Source organism: Maylandia zebra, linkage group LG9 (assembly GCF_041146795.1).
Source record: "Maylandia zebra isolate NMK-2024a linkage group LG9, Mzebra_GT3a, whole genome shotgun sequence".
Lineage (NCBI taxonomy): Eukaryota > Metazoa > Chordata > Actinopteri > Cichliformes > Cichlidae > Maylandia > Maylandia zebra.
In genome coordinates, this window is record NC_135175.1 from 23,125,893 (window position 1) to 23,142,210 (window position 16,318).

General features: G+C 40.0%; 1 protein-coding gene and 1 long non-coding RNA gene across 5 annotated transcripts in view; one reads left to right on the top strand and one right to left on the bottom strand.

The window, feature by feature from the left end:
- Positions 1 to 16,318, bottom strand: part of LOC101467259 (uncharacterized) — a 31,584-nt gene continuing 15,266 nt past the window's right edge. For 2 of the 4 annotated variants that reach the window (XR_001167476.3, XR_191072.4), the window contains 2 exons: positions 15,860 to 15,932; positions 14,187 to 15,760 (listed from right to left, as the gene is read on the bottom strand). This is a non-coding gene — a long non-coding RNA (uncharacterized LOC101467259). Of the gene's footprint in view, positions 2,375 to 11,536; positions 13,881 to 14,186; positions 15,761 to 15,859; positions 15,933 to 16,318 lie in introns of those variants that run through there. The other 2 variants (XR_013100128.1, XR_001167477.4) reach the window with 2 other exon arrangements.
- On the top strand, positions 6,624 to 10,356 carry en2a (engrailed homeobox 2a). The gene is made up of 2 exons (XM_004546816.4): positions 6,624 to 7,476; positions 9,295 to 10,356. The coding sequence occupies exons 1-2, from the start codon at positions 6,990 to 6,992 to the stop codon at positions 9,612 to 9,614; spliced, it is 807 nt and encodes a 268-aa protein (XP_004546873.1). The 5' UTR covers positions 6,624 to 6,989; the 3' UTR covers positions 9,615 to 10,356.

Below are 16,318 nucleotides of genomic sequence, written 5' to 3' on the forward strand. Positions count from 1 at the left end.
CCATAGCCTATTTGTTCTGTATGACTGAGAATGTAAACCCATTAACCTTACAGAAATAGCCAGCAGTTCATTCTTTGCTGTCCGAAGTAAGACGTCCCGACACGTGAAAAGTCCCGCAGACCAGCCACAAAACTACAGTAGGAGAAGAGCTCTGTGGGCCTGACACCAGTTGAGCGTCACGCAGATAACTGTGCGCTTTATGTACCTACAGGATTACAGAGCGGACCCTTAGAGGCTTTTACACTCTGTGAAAAATAGCCAGTTATTATTAAAGATATGAGGATCTTTACAGTGTTATTTTCTGATGTGTATATAAGTACAAAAGCACACTAGAAAAAGGAAATTCTGATCTTTAACGGGATACAAAGCGAGAGTTGCGTGCATAGTGAAGTTTTTTTTCCACTTTAAAACCTTTTTTAAAAAAACTTTTATGGCTGTTAATGAGGCACTATGGGTCATTAAGAGTGTCTCTGAGTTATTTCAAAATATAAGAAAGAAGGTGGACAATGCTTTTTTTTAATGCATGAGATTTTTTTTTTCTTGCAGCCGCTGTAAGGAAAGGTTTTTCTGTTCAAACTTTTATTGCTGTTGGTGCACTTTATATATCTGTTGCATTATTTTTTAGAGTTTCATTCTTAGAGATGGTTGTTCTGTTCGCTATAGATTTTGGTTGTCCTTAAATTTATATTTTAAAATCAAATTTTCTCCTTTAAACCTTAATCTCCGGATCAGAATTATGTTATTTTTCTCTCTTGTAAAGAAGAAAGAAAAAAAAACAACTTTGGATCACAGTAAGCATATGCAGTTTTCTTTTTCCCCTCCGCTCAGAAAACAGTTAAATAGTTGCAAAACAATCCAGGGTGGCACTGATTGGCAAGAACAGAAATTTGATTTGTCAAAGATATAAGCTTTCTATGTCTGCAACCCACACGGTATGCACCACAGCGAGGTTCTCCAAATCTGTGTCTCTTATGCGCAAAGAGAAAACTTGAAAAGAAGAAAAGTTTTGCCTATTTTTCCTCTCTAAAATGATGCGAATAAAGATTGGAGTGTTGCTGATTCGTGTCTAAAAGAAAATGCACTTTTTGACTTTTTACCCTAAAAATACAGATAAAATAATAATAATAATAATAATCAGTGACCATCAACTGGTATTATTCATTGTATTAATTCAAGAGTTTGCTGATGGGAAGTCAGCTGCATTCAATTACCCTTCATCTAATTTAGCTGAAGCCTTAATTGCGCTCAGGGTGGTGCGGTTGTTTGTGCTAAGCTCTGTAGACTTCTGTGGAGAAATACGACCCGCCTCTTAAGAACAATCCAAATTCAAATGAGACTTATCTACGCCAGACTGATCAGACGGATTAAGAGTTATTAAAACCTATAAAGGGCTGAAAGCAGAAGATTCAGCAGCCCCAAAGTCCGCTACGTGGCGACTCTAGAGGATTTCTCTGTAAACACAATCAAACCACGGGGAAAAAAAATTATATAGACATCATCTACATAGAGCCTGTGATGAATAAGCAGCTGTGGAAATTATATACTGCGCTTTTTCCACTGGAAAAGGGGAGCATAAAATTAATCAAACGGATTTAGAGAAACACCACCTGAGCATGATTTTGCTTTAAAAATCTAACAATGTAAACTTGGATGAACACCTACAGTATTTCAGCCCAAGAAGGCAGTTTTGTAAAGACTGTTACTACAATTGTATCCATGTATCGATGTCAGATACCAAAAAAACTGCTTTTGTTTCTTATCCATGTGTTTCTTTTCTTTGGGATTTATCCTGTTATGGTTATATATGAAACACTGCGAAGACCGATTCTGGAAAATCCCGGGGAAACAATGAAAAAATAGATACTGGTGTCAAGTCCCTCCATTTAACCTATTTTATATTCCGATGAACCACACTTCTAAAACTGATTGACTTTTTGTATTGCCCACTAAATGCAGCTCGGCCAGCTTTCTAATCTAGTCTAATTCGGCTGCCATGCTCTTGGCCCATAATAAAAGAGTGGGCAGCGAGCTTCTAGGCCCACAAAACCACGACAATAAAAAAGAAAAGAGAAAAAAGAAAGAAAAAAATCATACAGGATCATCAAATAGAAGAGAGGTGCTTTTAGGTTTTGAAAGGCACAGGAAGCTGGAGGATTTGGTTAGACCCCTGCAATGGTGACAGGGCTGATATTAGAGACCCCCATTCATCTGGAGGGAGGGGTGGTGTGATGGAGGGGGTGCATCTGCAGAGGGCCCACCGCCCTCTGATCTGTGAGCTGGCACACATCACGGCGTCCATTCACAAATCCTCCTTCTGCGCGTCACCTTTTGTAGTACTCCATAGTACTGAGCGCTGGTGACGTATAAGACAATCCTACCCAGAAAAATACAGAGGAAAAAAAATAGGTTATAGGAACTCAAGGACAGGGCACATGCGCACAATGCATGCGATACATTATAATAGTAGGAGGAGTATATGTCTGTATATATGCGTGTGTGTATGTGCGCGTGTGAGGTAGAGGGGAGGGGTATAGAGCTATAAGTGATTATGAAACACACCTGGTTAGTGTGTATATACGCTGCACGCAAAAAATGCATTCAAAGACAGGGAATATTAACCCTTTCAGGGCAAAAGAAGAGATGCCCCAATGCTTTTTTTTTATTTTTTTGCAGACAAACAAAAAGACAGAAAAAAACGGAAGCATTCACTTATTTAGTAGAACCTGACAGATATGACAAGTACAATAATCAATGTTTCCTGCTTCCGTGAACAAGAACAGAATATAATCATAAGAAATGCCCATTTTATAGGCTATGTTTTAACCATAAGGCGGCACCCGGGATGCAGAATTCAAGAAAAGCTAACCAGCTAAATGAATAATGTTGAGCCTATATGTGAGAGGAAAAAATCCTTATAGCGGGATCAAGAATTTTTAAATCTTTATATCTTTGATTAGAGCTTTGACGGGCCTGCTGGAGGCTATTTTGGAGGTTACCTGGCAGCGTGTTAAAGAGCAAATGATGGCAAACAGGGTCCAGGAAATGAAAATATTTCACATGTTGTGTTCAAAATGTTAAATGGTTGCAGGGGATGTTTCTGACTCGCCAGAAAATTATTATCCCCCCCAAAAAACAGCTGTCTCTGGCTCTATGGCTGCTACTCTTTGACCAGTGGACTTTTGTTGTTGTTGTTGTTGTTGTTCTTGTCAAAATATAAAAAGTCATCTTGAACAAAAACTACAGCTAGGGTTAAGGTATAACCCCTGCACTACAATGGTTAGGTTATAACAGTAACTATAAGATTATAAGTTGATTGACTGGGAAAATAGCACAAGCAAAAATAAAGTAATTGTAATTGTTCAGTAATTTGATCATTTTCTTGCGTGTGGAAAGTCTGGGCCCAGGCTTGGTGAGGCAAGGGGGACTGATAAGTTACCGTCGTTAAGGCTTGTGATTTAAAAATCACGTTTTACAAATCAGTAAATAAGGGAAACAAAGCGCATTCTGAAGAAAATGCAGTGGCGCCACCAAATCACCACAAGAGCCGAAACAGAGAAAGTAATATAGCAGCTCTCGTTGGCTGTTCTGGCATATAAGCGTGCCAAAACAGGCAAACATGAATAAAAGACCATGCCAATAAAACACAGCTTTATAGATGTCAGTTAACGCCTGCCTATATTTAAAGTAATAATGAGAATATGTCGATAACTGAATCGTATGGTACTATTTTAACCCTTAATAAACCAGATCAGACCGTCCTGGAAAATATAATTTGACAAAAACCCGAAAAAGGTCGACCAGAAAGTCTCGTTAGCATCCAGCACCACAGAAATGTTCAGCAAGCAAAGCAATAACTGATTATTAGGAGCTAAAAACAGAGCACGATCCTTTTGTCTTTTCATCAGTCATACTCAAAACAAGCCATTCCAAAGTGGGCAGACAATAGTGAATCGGAACCCCCACAATGACCGGGATTATGGATTTGTACAGCATAAAGAAATAAGCATGTGTGTTCCAGATTTGAGTCAAAACCTTGTTTTCGTCTAAAAACTGCACCAGGCTGAGATGACTTCCTTGCACCGCACAGAAGCAGCACTGAGAAATAGCTCAAAGAGTCATTATTTCCAAATCCGACTTTCAAACAAATCTCGTCCTTTATTTAAAAACGCTTTAACAATATGAGCCAATGGAGTGATATTCGTGGACGCTCTTTCACTCTAAAGACAAATAATATTTCAGGCTTAGATTGGTTTAGATGTGCATATTTTTTTAGTGCACAAAGGCCCCTATTATAATTCAGAGTCTGAAATGGTGTCATTTCCTCCAGACATCCCTGTTTTGCTATGAGGTTAGAGGCCAAGCCCAGGCGGTAGCGGCCTGTCTGTGAATCCATTGTGTGCTGCTTATTTAGCGCTCAACATTAATCTGCGCTTCCCCTCACAAGTGAGAAACAATCGCAGCGTGAGAGTGGCCTGTCTAATTACATCTTTCACTCCCAACTTTCACTGTTTGGATTGGGCCCTTTTGTGACTGGGGAGATGTTAGACGGGAGCAGAAGGTGCTGCTCAGGTATGGTGTAAAAATACTAAACAGAAGCAGCATTATCACAAAGCAAGAATTTTATTTTAAATCAAATCAGCTAGAAGCATGTGATGGTGCACTTTGCAAATCTCTGCAACTAGGAGCTGGACATAGCCGTGGAAACGCGCACTGTGTGAATTCCAAGAAAATATTTTGCTGTGCTGCTTCACCGCTATTGCTTTGCAAAAAATAAATTCATAAAGCCTGTATTTAACAAGTGAGAAAAAAATAATCAAGAAAATTATGTCTCCCACGGGGGAAAAAACGGGCATAGACTAAACCAGCTTAAATTACAGATTTTTTGTGTTGCACAAATAGAAATGAAAACAGCTTTGGACTCCACTTCTCAGCCAACCTTCACAGTTTTCCCAAACCCAAAGCATGTGCACAAATCAAATCAAACAAATACATCACATCAGAGCAAACTGCCGGCTTGTGGTGCCCAAATAATTAGCTAACACGAGGAAACAGGTTATGTGTCCTGAATTAATTTGAAGAATCTAAGAGGCGCCAGCCAGAAAACCTAGTGACTAAGACAAAGCGTTTTTCTAATAATAAAAATAAGCCAGCCGAAAAACTCCTCACTCAGTCTCAGTCTTGCTGCTCCTCGGGTCATCCCCGATCCACTCTGGCTCTCTTTCTTTTTTTTAAATGCACTTCTCCGGTTCAAACGCCAGAGAAGAGCCGTCCTCGCGAGCCGGTGGCGTCCTGGGAAGTGAAGCGCAAACTTGGTGCTGGTCAGCAAAGTTACTCAAAGTTTTGTCTTTGGCGCGACTCTGTATCCCGAGCACCGCGCACAAAACAGTTTGTTTGCATCACTGATTTCTTTTAAAGGGATATGGACCCAGTTCTTGGTCGACCGCAGCGTCACGACAGGCGAACATGAGAACATCAAAAATACTCAGCGCACTTCCCCGTGCGTTTGAAAGCAGACAGGGAAGACTCTTTTGGCTGTCACGTTTTAGTTTTGATGCAATTTGTTGCCAGTTATGAGGCGACTGAAAGCAACATGACACATCCGACCACCCTGCACATCAGTGACGAGTAAACAGAAAATCTGCTGTTTATTTGGGGGATAAAGGGCATAAATGCTCGGAGATTAAGTTTCATTTTTAAAGTAAACACACATACATTACTTTTAGGTGAAAATATGAGCACGTAGACACCCAGAAAAAAGGCTATCCGCATTTAACCTTGGCCAGGACGGAGTGTTCTCAAGCCTTAGTTGACCTTACCAGTGCTCTAACTACATTCAATAAAGCTAAATTGTAATGTATAAACTCAACAAGTAGTTATTTTATTGTTGTAGTGTTTTCAGATGGCATTTTAAAACTCGCCTCAAAGATCTTCATATCACGCATCCCCACGCATGTCTGCATTGGACCAGTTAGCCATTTTGTTAAAATTCCGTCTCATTTGCCTTCATATGAGTAAATCATCACTTCTTATTATGTTAGAATGAAACTGTATTTAATTGCGGACGTGCGTAAAAGTGTCGAAAATTAAACTTTATAGTTATAAAAATGCTATTGAATAAAAAATATACATATATATATACACGTGTATAAATGGCCTATATAGTAAAAATTTGCTACTTGTGTTATTGGGAATCCCTGCTTGCCCTGCAAGCAAGGAACCCCGGGGGTCCCCGCAGCTCAATTTGACAACCGATGCTCCAGTGTCCTATTGTTTTAATATACACGACAAAAACCGACATGCATGGCGTTTTTAAATTGAAAACCCCAAAGCGCCCCAAAATAGAATAAAATAAGTCACAGGTTCATAAACACTGATGAAATATTGTGAGTATGTGGGTGCATGCCTTGGATTTAAATTAGGTCTCTTCTCTTTTAGTCCAGCACTCTTTCTCTTTTACTAAGGAGAGGATGGGCGTTTGTAGACTGCTCTGGAGCCTGCGTCACGTGGCCTGGTTTCTGCCGTCCCATTGGTCCAAGGCACGTGTCTGGGAGGACGGTGGGAAAACGTCACTCGGGGGGCTCGTATTGAAAATAAGAACAAAACTCCAGAGTGAGAGTATTAGAGCATCAGTTTAGGAGCCTCTTTATTTACCCTTAGTTTAGTTTAGGTGTAGGCATTACCGAGCACGCTGATATTGGATGACACTAAATTGGATGGTGCGCAAATGGCAAATGTTTTAGCTGTGCGAGATCAGTTGTAACCCGAGATTGGGGGGATATATGTCAAAAAGTATGCTTTTCTCAGAGGACACAGTCGCAAGGCTTTGCATGGTGTCCGAGGCACTCACTAGTATTTGAGTTTTCTTTTTTATTTATTTTACTCGTGCAGTTTTTGCAGTCTAATTCCCCTAAAGTTGTTCGCGAATTTTATTGCAACGGGGAGAGCGATAAAGGGGTTAAAGAGAGTAAAGCGGGGGAAAGTGAATCAGTATGGAAGAAAATGATCACGGCAACAGAGATGTGGTGGAGCGGCAGGAGTCGGCGGACGAATCAAACAGAGCCATCCTTCCCCTCTTACAGGCGCCGGAGAACCTGCAGATCCCTCACCGGGTCACCAATTTTTTCATCGACAACATCCTGCGGCCGGATTTCGGACGGAAAAAGGACGGTGGCGCAAACCGCGAAGAGAGTAGCCTTGCGTCGCGGGAGAGCCACAACAGCCCAACCGCCCCTCAGACCGAACCGGTGGGGAGCACTGTGCCAGCAGAAGGGACCTCCACTCCACACACGGTTACCGGGACCAAGAAGCCTGCTATAGCCGCCGAGGAGCCCCTGAAACCCCGCGGGGAGAATGGAGACCAGTGCCTAAGCTCAGACTCAGACAGTTCCCAAGCCAGCTCAAACCCATCCATGTCTCAGCCCATGCTGTGGCCAGCCTGGGTCTACTGCACCAGATACTCGGATAGGCCTTCTTCAGGTTGGTGTGCGTTTTTTTAAATTTTCTATACCGCGTTCTCGGTAACCTGAAATACCCCGTAACACTGACCCCGAATGCCTTGACCGACTTCTCGAGAGTAGAGAAGCGAACCGTGCTGTGCAGAGCAGGCTGAGAATTTGCACACACACAAAAGAAAACCATCAAAAATTATTTAACGCAGGAATAATATCCACAGGAAGACAATAACAAGGTGTGAATTTACAGAGCGGAAAAACACAACATGAAAAGCTTTTGGCGAGGGGCAATTTTAATGCAAATGACAGAGCGGAGATCATGTCTTTTTTTCCTTAAAAAAAGATATAAATATTTTAAATACTAAAAATACAGAAATTGAATGTATATATTCAATTTCTGTATTGCACAGAAATTTAAATTTTTGTCTGAAAATCTCACATTCAAGCAGTCATCAGTTTCACGTTGTTATGAATATGATAATATCGGAGTCCTACTTCCATTAAAAATAAGCAGCTGCGTGTCTTCCAAAGAATTTGCTCCAAATGAATATTTAGTGCACTTTGCGTGGACGTGTTGCTCTTTAAACGCGTTGCAGAAGTTGTTTGAGGTGAATTAAATATGCATATGCTTTCAAATGATGGCTGCAGTAGGACTTGTAGGCTACACGCTGGCCAGTAGAGAGCTTGGTGGTATTTTTTTTCTAATCTTCAGTTACAAGAACGCGTGGAAAGTCGCTTCTCATCTAGCAAGCAAGGTTAACAGCTCGTGTATTTTTCTAAGTGTCTGTCAAAAAAAGTGGAGTACAACTTGTTCTCATGCATTATGTAACGCCATATAGAGTGGCGTAGGCGACTACTACCGAGTTGTAGAGCTGCAGGTTTTTATTGGGGGGGGGGGGGGGGGGGGTTATGGGCACACACATCATGCACGTTGATTCATGGAGGTTCGACTCGTATTAAGTAGTTTCATTAATGTTTTCCGCGCTGTTTGGAGGAGGCGACCGAACACAGACAGCCAGCGGCTCCACAAAACAGGCCTCCATCCAGACGGAAAATTAATGTGTATCTAATGTGTGCTGCTCACATTCTGTTCACGTTTGTCCACTGAGGAGCTTTTCAAGTGGCCCACAAAAACTAAAATGCAAAGTAGCTTCACTGAAATTGATCCTGTTTTTTTTTTTCAGCCAACCTGCTAAACAGTGGCTGAGTTGTGTCAGAGATGCTTTATGCTAATAATTTCACATTGCTCCAGAGTTTGTGTGTGTTCGTGTGTGTGTGTGTGTGTATCCATACGTAGTATGTGTAAGCCGGGAAGAGGGATAAAAACAGAGGGGGGAAGGGAAGGTTTTGTTTCTGCTTTGTCAACATTTAACAAGCATCCCTGTTCAGATTTTACAAGTTTCTAAAAATGTTTTGTCAGTTAATTCACACTTATTTTGCGATTTTTTTAAAAGGCACGGTGACCAGAGCAGTAAGACACAGAGCCATTTGTTTTCATACTTATTGCATGGGGGGGGGGGGGGGGGGGGGGGGGGGGGGGTGTTAAATAAGCTTTATAAAATCTAGATTATTATAAAATACGCTTTACGCACGGGTTTGTAGGCACTGCTGTGAATACAAATTAGCACAACAGTGTAGAGATCATATGTTGATTGAGGATTTGAATACATAAATAAGAAAAAAATGAATCAAAATAGTTTCTGAACTTTATAAAACAGCTCTGATAATGGGCAGTGTATCTTTTATTATGATTTTATTCTCTTTTATTCTTCTCGTGTTCGGATGCTGACAAACCCATACATGTGTATCTGTGAACCCCACCTCCCACCTCCCCACACTACAGGGCCAAGATCTCGGAAACCAAAGAAGAAAACGACCAGCAAAGAGGACAAGCGACCACGGACGGCCTTCACAGCAGAACAGCTGCAAAGACTCAAATCGGAGTTTCAGACAAATCGGTATCTGACGGAGCAGAGGCGACAGAACCTGGCGCAGGAACTGGGCCTGAACGAATCCCAGATCAAGATCTGGTTTCAGAACAAGAGGGCCAAAATCAAGAAGGCTAGCGGCGCTAAAAACTCTCTGGCCTTGCACCTGATGGCACAGGGACTGTACAATCACTCCACCGTCACGTCGAAAGACGAAAAATCAGACAGCGATTGATTTCCAGAGAAGTAAAAGCAGCCTCCTGACGAAAAAGAACCTATAGTAATCCTATTATAGATTTTTATAGAGATATCACAGAGAAAAAAAACTCTACTTACAGGAATATTTAATGATGCCACAGCAGATAAAAATACTACAAAGTACTATTACTATTACTCAACGCTAACTCAGTAGCCTACAGATGTACATCGCGTCCAGGGCACCGTTAAAAATACAATACTACAAAAAAAAAAAGTAAGAATAAGATCGCTACTACTTCGAGTCCCTACAGGAATTCTAATGCTACCATAGGTCTCTGTATGTTCCTATGGGAATATTATAGTGCTTTTTCGTTATATGGGAGGTTTAGACAAGCCTACAATGCAATAATTTCACCGAATAAAGGGCCAGTGTATAGAGTATACCAGCATAAATTGTTTGAAAAAAAGAGAGATATTTCTGCAATATCACGTCTATAAAAGATGTTGTATAAAGGTATGTTTTCATTGTTTGTTGTCCCCCAACCCAGCCCAGCCCAAGCTCAACCCCAACAACCCCCCCCCTGAGGTACAAACGCTTACTCCCTTCATTTTTATATACCGTATAGGATTACTGCTACCCATGATTGTCATCGTTTCACATTTTACTAACTGGCACCTGACGTTTGGATTTGTCAGTGAAGTAAGCAAACTTTAAGTCCAAAGAATATTTTTCTGCTGCATCCAGGCTACTGTGAATTTAAATAAATGCTAACGCGGTTTTTATCTTCCATGCTTGTTGGGTTTTTTGGGGGAGGGAGGGTTGATTGTGTTTGATGTAAAATAGGCAGAAGAAGGTGTTGCGTGTCAGCTGCAAAACTAATCGGGCAGACTCTGAATTTTGATACTTTTTTTTTTAATTCACAGTTTCTTACAAGTGACCGGGAGAGGTAGGGATTTTTCTCTCTCTAACACACCACTTAACTAAAATGCTAATTTAGGCCTTGCTTATGCTTGTGGTCATCTCATAGCCTTTAAACAAATATTATGTGCGTATTCCATTCGTTATACCAATGCATCAGTGCAGCTATTATAGTTTTAAATAGCAATACGAATCATTTTTTGTAGCTAAGCGAAGGCTATAATGCTGCCTATTACGTCACAGAAACAACTCCGTAGCATAAAGACAATGATGACGCCGATTTTTGCGCACTCTCACGAGTATCTTCTAGAAATGCAGGTTATTGGATGTTCTTGTTAAATCTTTCTCTATATACATTTTTATTGCATATCCATATATCATAAAAAGAAGGCAAATCCGTCAGTGACTGTATTACAAATGTTGGAAATCTCTTATCGTTGTTGAAAGGACTTCATATGTGTATTTATATAGATTATATTGACAAAAAAAATCTATCCAATGACCAGTGTTGCTTTAGAGTAGATATCTGAGGTGTTTACACTGCTTGTTTATCTTGCAATAACTTCTTTTTGTTTTCTTTTGTTTTCTTTTGGGTTCTTTTTTTTGTGAATGAAAAATTGTTTATGGGGCCTTTTGCATGAAAGCTGCAATTTGTTGTACTTGGGCAAATAACTGTGTTTATAAAACTTTGGTCTTTATCAACGAAAGTATGATCGAGCTAAGTTTCAGACTGTATCCATACCAAATTGTGGATTATTTGCCTTTCAAAGTCTTTTTGTTGTGTATCTGCAAAAAGTGTGTGTGAATTAAAATCCACCAAACAGAAAACACACTTTGCCTTAAAGTTCAAGTGTGAACTTTTTATGAAACAGAACTGTGCCGAATCAGAGAAGCAGTATTACTTCAAATGCAGACTACTCAAGTTTAATGCCTTTATGAAAAACTGCTGGTACGACATTATGAATTTACTCATCAGCGTATATCTATCTATATATGAACATGTTTAAATAAAATTACAACACAGAGTTGTAGAATACAATGCTATTTTTTATTTTATGTTGGAAGTATTCTTTGGTATAAATGTACATAATTTGTATCATGTATTAATTGTGTAATTAACTGCCACCTGAAAACTGCAGAAGAAGAGTAAATAAACCTTGAAGATTATACACAAACATGTTTCTGAACTCTGTATGGTGCTCTAAAACCCATAAGCATTAGCCGAGGCCTGGATAGAACAGCAAACGGGACCTTCGGTCTCTCCTGATAGTGTGCACACATCATAACTTGAAGAAAAAACAAATACATTACAAGCTAAAACATGGCATTTGCTCTTTTTAAAGAAAATTACAGACATTATTCATTTGCACAGCACAGCAGTCCTTTCCATGCAAACACACACTTGTTTATGTTCAGAATCGTCGCTGAAAATCAGAATCATGGGTTTTGAGATTAAAACATTTGCAAAAGCTTCAAATATTATGCAAGGGAAAGCCTTGAACAATTCCCAGGCATGTTTCCTCAACAATGCCTTATCTGCATTTCCATACTTGCACCACTAGTCTTTGAACGCCATGTCTAACGGCCAGTGACTAGCATTAGAGCAAATAGGGCTGCACCCAGCACTGTCTTTGAGACGGTCAGTGTTCCTCGTTGCTTCTGAAAAGAGCCTGTGCTTCTATCACAAGGAAGAAATTGGAGTCGAAGGGAGAGAGCGAGAGAGGGTAGGGGAGGGAGGGGTGAGTGCAAGAGGGGGAGAGAGAGAGTGAGAGAGAGAGCAATGAAGGTCAAAGCCCGTCATGGCTGCAGGTGGCTGGTTTCCCCCTCCCGCCCCTCAGTAACCCATTCTCCACACACAGCTTTTTCACTCGCCAACTCATACTCTGTCTCACACACACACACACACACACACACACACACACACACACACACCTCAGTATCACTTGGTTTATTTTATTCTTGCATGGCACACACACACACACACACACACACACACACACATCCAAATACTCCATTCAATTGTGTTCCTCCTCACATGCGCACGCAGCCCTGTTGTTTTGATCCTTCATTCAGCGCATCAATAGGAAGCTTCATCAAAATATTCACAGGCAGAGAAGCTCCCCTGAAGTTCAGATAGGGACACCAGCGCATGAACAAAAGCTAAAGCTGTTAGGCTGCATGGGCACTTCTTTCCTGGAACAAAAGGTTTTATCTGAGAATAATTTGTCTCGTATTGGGAAGTAGAGATTCAGGTGGTCAAATGACCACCAGCGGTCCTTTTTTGAGGCTCCTCATGGTTCAGAAAAGTCTTGCATTGCTGCCAAAATACCATATATGACCGTGTAAAGCTGGGGAGGTAACACGGAGATAAAAATCTCTGCAGAAACTCTTAAAAATGCCTGGGATAAAAGCAATTTTATTCAGTACTGCAGACAATTTTAGAGAGTTCTCATGTTGTAAAAAATGGAAGTGGGTGCAGGATACATCAGGAAAGTATCAATGTCTACCTCTACACACAAAAGGGCCCCATCCTGCTATGACCTCTCCCACCATCCTCCCCCTCCCCTACTGTGTCATTTACCCACAGTTTCTAAATGCTTCCTACGGCCAGAGTGGAATCTGCTCAGAGCTGCCTGGGCTTTGTGGCGGAAACATAATTAAAGTGGTGAAAGATGTAAAAGGTGAAGAATGGGGATGACATCAGGCCAATTTCACACTTGGCACTCGAATGGCTAGGTCCAAGCCAGGACTCTTGCCTCGCAACACAGATCAAAGCCCACTGTCACCGCACCAGTGCAGGAAAAAAAAGAGGCAAAAGGACACCTAACTATGCTAATCCCCAGGACGAATATATTTTAATCTTGTTAGAATACAAGTTAATGCTGTGGCTCAGTGGCTGAACTTTTTTGGCAAGAATGAGAGGTGGACAGAACTACTTTTACCTTTTCTACATGAGGTGCCTCTGTCTGGCACCGGATAAACAGTCAGAGTCTGAACAAACTTTCTTTTGGACAAACTCACCGTATTATCGAGCCACATACTGTACAGGGCAGCAGATAGCAGTGAAAAGGCAGTGAAAAGGCAAGCAACAGTTTTCATTAAGAACAACGATGGAAAAAAGAAAAACTGTGTCAGTGACCCCGGCTGAATCCCCACTAGGGCACCTAACATGCAAAGGAAATGAGTATTTTGTGGACTGGTTTGTCCCCTCTCACACTGAGCCCTTCTTTCTCAAAAGCACCTTGGTAACCCTTGATCTCTCATGTATGGAAGTCAGGGTGCTGGGGCCTGCAGAAGTTGACTAGGCAGACAATAGCAAGCGGATGCTTTCTGGAGAAGTCACACCCAGGCAACTCTCATTTCACACACCGTGTTTGAGTGACCCTTGAAAAAAAAGAAAGAAGATGCAAGACTTTTAAGCAAAGATTCTTTTTGTTCACTTGAAGAAATTCAGGAAAAAGAAAAAACATCAATGCACCTTTTCCCATGTAGCTACCATATTTGTTTCCTAAAGTAATGTTTTCTGCTCAGCGAGACCAAATTTTATGCTGCGTTCAAATTTCACAAAGTTGTTTTTAACACAGCATGAGTTGCACAGCTTGTTCTCTATACTGGTGGATTTATGGATGTGTCATATATTTTTAACAAAAAGATGGTAAAAGAAATATAGGAACAAAATAAGAGAAGCAATTACAGAATAGGAAATGTTTATTAATAAAAAGTTATTTAATATTACGGTCATAGTTATCTTACATTTAATTTAACATAAATACATCATTTCTTGCAGTTGCACCTTAAGTTGAATCATGTCTTTTGCAGAATGCGTCTGGTGTAACACTGACTACGGCTTTGGATGAACTCTTGTCTTTGATTGCTGCTACAAAATATTACAATAAGCACTTTAGAACTAAAAAAAAACACCAACTTTTAAAATAATTTCCTAATATGTCTTATGGGTCATCTTTTTTGGCAAGTGGAAGCAAATATCTTGCATGGCACAAAACACAATGTTTTCTTTTGGAACATCTGCAGATATCAATTTCTGAATGTACATTTACACCTAAAAGCAGCAACTACAAAAATTATTTTCACTAATCATCATTATATTCTTTAAATTTTGCATTGATCATTTATTGTTCAGACATTAGATACACAAAATCCCCAAACACAAAATGCTTAAACATTATCATCAGATTAACAGTTTTATCTGATTAAAAGTCTAAAATCTATATATTTTTAAATTTGTCAGTACATGAATATAACAAAAAAAGGCCAGAAATAAAACAGATATTTTATCGCAATTCAATAAATTCAAAAATTTCTTCTCAATTGGACACCTTCTCAAACTGATCAGGTATTTGCTCTAATAAGAAATCCTGAGATGTGGATAACATTTTCCAGGCCCCTCATTTTGAGTCCATCGTGTACAAACGTTACACCATCTTTAAGTATTGCAACACCTAGTGCTGCAGCTGATTAACAGTGGAACATTTTTCTACCATTTGACCACATATCCTGTACAACAGCTATATTAATAAAGATTTTCTCAATCATCAGCTTCAGTTATTTTAAGTGAAAAAAATCAAAATGCTAATTTGAGTGAATATGCCACTTTGCAACTTCAAACCTGAGTAAAATTTACCCTCAGTAATGAACAGATTTATGTTTCCTTGCATGAATGTGTTATTTAAGCCATATGTAATGCACTGGAGTAAACAGTGTATACAAAATTTGTGCTGAGTTTGTCTAAAACAGGTCTGTAACAACATCACAAAGCCAAGATTAAAACATCAGCACTCTGGTGGAAGAGAAATGCACACAAAGGTATCAAAGGTATCAATTTGTAATGTGCGCTTCATTATAATTTCAAAATGAGTCTAGCAACAACAACAAAACGGATCCACTTAACAGAAAAACTCAGGTTGGTTCTGTTTCTCCTACATTCTTCTTCTACATACTAAATAAAGATGTACAATGTACAGTCATGCCAGTTTTGGCCTTTTTTTTTTTTTTTTCTTTTTTTTTATACAGAGTTTGTGTTGCTCGCTGACACACAGCCAGACAGGGTCAAGGATACATCTGACTCACCTCAGGCCCCCTTGCTTTCCCCAGGGACTGGCCTGTCACTCACTTTGTGGTTACGGATCATAGCTGACAGAGGCACAAAGTGAGAGCTCGATGCTGCATCAACAGTAGCAACATCATCACCAAAACCCATCCTTAGCATGACATCTTCCTCCTAGTACACCAGCTAGCTCCCTGCACTGTGGAAAGGAAATAAACACATTCACACCAAGAGGATCATAATAAACTGTCATTCAGCGAAAGTAGGAAGAGCTAAAAATAAAAATTTGGACATTTACCTTTAAATTTTCCACACTGCAGTTTGGATGTAGAGTGCCTTGCAATAGAGCTGTTAAGAAGAAGCTGCCAGTCCTGCAAAGGTTTAAAATGATTGGGTATAATGCTTAATTTCAGCCAGTTTACTGAGATTGGTTATATCCATCTATGCTCTGTGAGCCATTTTAAAAGGGTCTCAAGCTCATTGAAACAGCACTGGGTTGGTGTAGCGTACAGCCTTTAATTGGTATTAGTTAGATGACATAATAAGCACATTCACAGAGCTGTTTAAGAGCAAAGGGTTTCAAAAATCACTGATCGCACTACTTTGTTCTGTCAACATTAAAAATGAATATGCTCGCTGAAATACTGTACTGTATCACTTCAGAATACAAATGATGCAGTGGCCAATGCGTGCAGTACAAACAAATACATATTATGAGTAAAATATGAATATTTTAGGGTTTTTTGTTTTGTTTTTT